Source organism: Tauraco erythrolophus, chromosome 6, assembly GCF_009769465.1.
Source record: "Tauraco erythrolophus isolate bTauEry1 chromosome 6, bTauEry1.pri, whole genome shotgun sequence".
Classification (NCBI taxonomy): domain Eukaryota; kingdom Metazoa; phylum Chordata; class Aves; order Musophagiformes; family Musophagidae; genus Tauraco; species Tauraco erythrolophus.
Window position 1 is genome coordinate 28,816,870 of NC_141470.1, and position 6,000 is coordinate 28,822,869.

Below are 6,000 nucleotides of genomic sequence, written 5' to 3' on the forward strand. Positions count from 1 at the left end.
GTGAATTCATCTTAAAATGCTGATATTTTTATCTTTGAGCATCTGAATTAGTGGGTCAGCTCACACCTCAGAGCTATTATTCCATGTTCTCTGAAGACTTAGATATCTCTGCCGTGCTTACTCAGTTCTAATTTTGAAGCTTTGTTTGCAAGCATGGCTACTAACTACAGCTGGTTTTAGAAAGAGGAAAGCTGAAAATAGGGAAAAATTGAAGAGCAGTGTCAGTATATCATCACACAGCCACAGAGAAGCCTGATCTCATCCTTGCTTCTGTGGGCTTCGCTCTTTATCAGGTGTGTGTGGTCCATGCCCAGAGATAAACAAGTTGTACTCCTTGTAAGTACTTCAGGGACCACTTCATTTAAGAGTGGAAATGCTCCTGCCTTATGCCCAGCTCCATTGCAAGTTTGCCAGACATTTCACCTTTGTAGTCGTCTGTGTCAAACTCTTGTCTTGCTGGAGTAGCACAGCAGAGGGCTTCTAAAGACAGATGCATCAGCTAGGGAGTATTTTGTTAAATGTTGCAACGAGTCAGTTAGAATGACAGAAATCCCCTGGTCTTTGGGATAATTACTCTCAAGAGTAACATTTTGTGTCTGTGTTTGGGATAGATGGGGTTTTGGACCTCTGGAAAGGTCGCTTTGGTTAGAGTAGAAAAGTTTTGTAGGAACAGTACTGTGGACACAACTGTAATACTTGTATTGTGGAAGGGAACCATGGGTGATGTTTTTCTGTCCTGTCAGCCATGGAACTTGTGTGTCCCTGTCTTAGAAAAGGGTGGAGACTGTGTCTCAAGATCAGTTCCTGCTCTGTGATGGATTCTGACACAGGGTCAGCCCAAGTGGGAGACAAATTGTCAGGTGTTATGCCTTCACTGGTACTTCATACACTGTAGCTGGAGCTCATTAGGTCAGTTTTCTGAATTTTGTCTGTAGTGTTCTGTGAGGTTTTTTCTATTTTCCTGACCCTAGAAGGTACACTTAGAAGAATGAGAGCTTAGGATAAAGGATTTTACATGGCCCAGGAGATCAGAACGTAGTTTTGAGCATAAAATGAGAGAAAAGGAAGTGCCTTCTCCATATGGATAATTAGATGTGTTGTCACTTGGCCTACTCCTCCTGCACAAGCTCACGTTCATGCTCTGTATATGCTAAACCCCTTGGAGTCTGAAAAAGGTGCCACCAATATGGAGTTTCTCCCTGTCCTGGTTTTGTTCAGCTGGTAGAGCAAGGAATGGAGTTTGCACTGCAGCGAGTTGAAACTTCTAGCGACACGAGGTGTGCGATTTATGGCATTGCTGTTGTTTTGGGTAAGTGCCTGTGTGCACACTCTGAACCTCTGCTAAATGGAAGTTAGCTTATTTCACTTACACCGAGTACTAATGTAGTCTGCATTGGCAGCCTGTGTAAGAACGTGTGTGGGAGTCACCAGGCAGTAGAAATGGGCTGTATGTGAATCTGTGCTGGAGCTCAGCTCAAGGCAAATCGCACAGGAAGCTTTGCTCTGAGCCAGTCAGACAAAGTCATTGTCGAAACCTGAGAGGGAAAAGGGGAGGACAACCCCCCAAAGCAGAGGTGCATGTTGGCTGCTTGAATGGTGAGGCTCACTTCTGGCCCTTGATGGGCTGTCTTTCCAGAATTTCCGACACTGCTGTATCTCTGTGCTCATAATCTGAAGGCTCATGACGTGCTGATTTCTGCTGTGGCAATCCGCCCTTGCCTGTTTTCTGAGGAAGAAGTTGCCTCAACTGGAAGTTCAGCCGTGCCGCATGGTGATTAAGGAGCAGGGAAGAGCAGGGGGTGCTGTGGTGTGCGCTGCCTGCACGGAGTCCTCTGGTGAAGCACGTGTTTGTAATGCTGAGGAGCACTGGCTGGGGACCCTTACTGATTCGCTGTTCCAGTGCTCCTGTAAATGATCTGTCAAGAGCAGAGTACCTGCTGTTTCAGGACTGGTGTGGAGAGGGCTGGCTGGCATGCTTCTAAGCCAGGTTGCATGTCTTGGCTTTCTCAGGCTTCCTCGGCTGGCCTGGCCAGATGGTTGGTAATGAAGTACTTACGACTATGTCCTCAGAAAGACACGATGACTGAATCCAAAACCATGCTTCTCAAACCTTCCCCTTACTTCCGCTCATGATTAATGCTTCAATATCCCCTGGCATGCATGTTTTTCATGCAGAAGTTTCAGATATAATAGCTGCCTCTGTCCTCAGTCTTTGTGCTGGTCAGCCAGGTTCCTAGTTCATGCACCAACCACAGCCTAGTTCATGCATCAAACGCATCCTGAACAGGATCCTAGAGTTGTGGGTGAGGCTCTACCCAGGGGATGTTCTTGCTCACTCCTCTAGGCTCTGCTCCAGATTTTCATGTGGTTACTGGTGTCTCTGTGGTCTCACTGATGCTCTAACCAAGGAGCTATGTAATTGCTGTATGTATAGTGGATAGGCAGGCTTACTACATCCTAGCAGAAAGGGACTTACTCTGCTTATGAGAATTAAATTTGCTCTTGATGTCCATAGTATGTCTACAGCAGGGCAGAATGTCAGCAGACTTGCTTGAAGATGGAATTAGCTGTACTCTGTGGTGGAGGAAGCTGGTGGTGTTTGATGCGAGTATCACTGAGCCTACGAGGAAAGGGAATAAGCTGTCACTAACTGACTGCATAACATGTAAACAGCTTTAACTGTCTTCAGTTTTTTTTAAATAACCTCTACAGTGGCATGGTGTAGGCTGCGCTGAATACCCCAGCTCCCATGTCGGATACATGAACTCCACTCCACAGCCCCAAGCGGTTTTGTCTTCCTAGTCAGTGTGACAGTTTGGTTTTTATTGTGTTTTAACTCCTGCCTACATCTAGCCTTGTTGACATTTGTGTTCATTTCCTTGGTGCCAAGAGAGCTCATGGCTTTCTCCTCTCCTCTAATCAGCACTGCAATAGCTTCATGGAGCTGGGGATGAGATTTATCTCTTTAATAAGAATCATCGGGATCCCACTATGGAATGATTCTAGCAGTTTATGATTACAGATTGTTTTCCCCAAATGGTCTGGGTAAGGTTTGTAGTGAAAGGAGGATGCTGGGAAACAGAACTGGGCTGGACCTTCCGACCATGGGGATTTAATCTCCTACGTGGACTATTTTTCTGTGAGATTCTGTTCTTCAAAAGTAATCTTCAGCAACCAAGGCATCTCATGATGGTTCCCTTGGAGCTCAGTACAGCCCGACTATGACGGGAAGGCTCAGAGACAGAGTAGACAAAGACTCTGGATCTTAAGAGATGTTCTTTGTGTTCCTCAAAAGATAGCAGTCAAGGGGCGCAGGAGCCTACATGCTCGATCTTTCCTTGATCATAGGTGATGTGGAAGCACAGATCGTATTCTGTAGCTGCTGTCTGCTCTTGGCCAGCTGCCCATGTCCTCCCTGATATTGGGGAGATTGCCATCATGTTCTCTGCCTGAGGTGTTCTCAAACAGTTGAAGTAGGAAAGGCCACAGGACTCTCTAACACCATGGTGAAATGTTTGGTTTACTGTAGTGCAAACTGAGGTTTTCTTCCCGCCCCTGTGGGACTGGCTGGAGCTGTCTCTGGAGCTGTCTCTGGAGCTGTAAGAAAACACACTGCCTCTTTGTCTGCTCTCTTTTCCTCACCTGAATGGCTAGATAAGAGCTGCTTCTCCAAGGCTTGGACATCCAAGTCTGCGAAGGGATACTTGTGGGAGCAGCCAAGGTTTTCTTGATAGATATCAGTGCCTTTGTTGGCAATTCACTGAAAGTTACAGAAATAAAATGCTGGGCTCCCTCTGAAATAAAACCCATCTTCTGTCCCAGCACATGTACGCTGTGTGATACATCTACCCAACATGCTTTCTCTTTGTATTGTAGTTTGCCTTGTGCACCAAAGTTGCTTCTGCTTTCTCTTACAGGTGAAGGTCCAGAATATGGGGCCGGTGGAGAGGATGCCCTGAGTAGGATCCAAAGGCTGATGGCAGAAGGTGGCATGACTGCTGTGGTCCAGCGGGAGCAGAGCACCACCATGGCGTCCATGGGCGGCTTTGGCAACAACATCATTGTGAGCCACCGGATCCACCGCAGCTCTCAGACAGGTGCAGAGTCCACCGGAGCTGAGGGCGCATCAGCACAGCAGTCCACCTCGCAGCAGCTGGCAGCTGAGCTGGAGGGACGGATCCTTTCGGAGTCTATGCAGCTGTCAGAGCACGGTCTGAGCCCGCGGACAGGCCCTAGCGGGAGCGAAGGACAAAGCGCTGGTGATCTGGACCTGCCAGAGCAGGCCCAGTCCTCCATGGACACTGAGGGACCAATTGAATACAGTGACCTAACTAATAATAACCATCTTCCTGACAGTACCAACTTCTATAGTAATGACAGCACCAGTGGGGAGTCGCGGAACAGGTAGAGATGAGTTGTGTGTTGGTGCTACCCTTGTACTGCTCAGCAGAGACCTGTACCTCACAGCTGGCCAGGAGCTGGAAGAGTAGAGACGGGTGGCTCTGACGGGATGCTGGTGGTTTAGAGGGCTTCTCTGTCGTGGGTGAGTGGGAAGGGATAAGAACTTCAAGGGAAGCCATGGGGAAGAAAGCGTACTTAACTTCTCACATTCCCGCTGCTGAAGAGTTAACAGGAATATGAACCATACTGGCTGCACCTCATGCAGATTTTGAAGCCCCATGGGATCCCTTGAGCTCAGCCTTAAGCCTGCAATTCGGTCAGTGTCATCCTTTGTAGAGCTTCTTTCCTTTCCTCTTTCCTGCCCTTTTATGCCCAGGGGCTAATCAGTAGAGCGAAAAAGGGAAAGGGGCTTGCAGCATCCTTCTGGAGACAGGCAGTCCTACCAGGCGAACCTGGGCGTGATGCTCCGGCTCTTGCTGGAGTGGAGGAGTCTTCCAGTCCACAGTCCTGCTCCATGGCACAGCGCTGCTCGCTCACCCTCAGAGCATGGTGTTCTGGGACCTGTCCTGCCTGCACTATGATCTTTTCTGGGAAGAGCTGGGCTTTGCCAAAACCTGCATGGCACAGAATCTGCTCAGAGGTGGGGATCTTTCCTTTTTAGAGAGTTAGTTTAGTACTTGGCAGGAACCTAAGCAGAGCTGCTCTATAGATGGGTAGAGGGACAGGGGCTACTGCTCTCTAGTCAGGATGCAGTTCACACAAGGATGTTCTAAGCCATGCCAATATTAATGTGAATGAGCCATCCCAGTGATTTCATGGTGCCAGGACTGAGCTGCACCTCCTTGGCAGGGGGCAGGAAATGTCTTTCAGCTCCAGGTCAGGGTGTGAGGTATGGGTCTGTGATGTAAGGTGTTGCATGTGAAATCTTGACCTTGTACATGTAGTTTCTAGTGGAGAAATCAGGCTCTGATATTTTGGTTTTAGTCTCAAATGTGATTTTCCTTTTCGTTTGTAACTCTCCATCCCTAGCAGGCTTGTGGAGGAAGGACAGGGACAGCGTGAGTGCTAACGAGGGAAACACCAAAGATCAATGTCATTAAAATATGACAAACCCTTGCTTGACCTACTGTCTTCATTTGTGTGATAGTTGTCTCTGCGTTCAGCCTTGGGATGGGTACATGCAGCTCAGAAGCTCAAGGTAGCTTACAAATGTCAGATGATGACCACCCGCTTCCCAGGAGGAAAGCAGGCTCAGCCTTTGAGGTGGAAGCCCAAAACTGGGAAACAGGGAGGAGCATTTGGGAGTCTTGATTGCAAATCGCCTTTTAACCAGTCTGGAGATGAGCAGGCACTTCTGCATTTCCCATCATTCAAGTTCCCATCATTCAGTAGGGAGAAAGAAGAGCATTTCCCTTACCTCACTTAAAAAGGTATGTAGAGATGCAGCACTGTGTGTCTTGGGCAAGCAGAGAGTGGTCTGTCTTGCTGACCTCTCAAAGCAGAAAAGGGCTTCGGTGTCTGGCTGTTTCGGATAAAGGAATGCGTGCGCCAGTGTTACCACGCTGTGGTGAGGGATGCTTCCCCTGCTGTCTGAACACC

General features: G+C 48.2%; 1 protein-coding gene across 1 annotated transcript in view; it reads left to right on the top strand.

The window, feature by feature from the left end:
• The window catches only part of AMBRA1 (autophagy and beclin 1 regulator 1), a 141,774-nt gene extending 136,293 nt beyond the window's left edge, over window positions 1-5,481 (top strand). The window contains 1 exon segment of the mRNA XM_086613535.1: window positions 3,918-5,481. Coding sequence (XP_086469661.1) covers window positions 3,918-4,408 — 491 coding nt within the window. The 3' untranslated portion in view covers window positions 4,409-5,481.
• The last annotated feature ends 519 nt before the right edge of the window (window positions 5,482-6,000 follow it).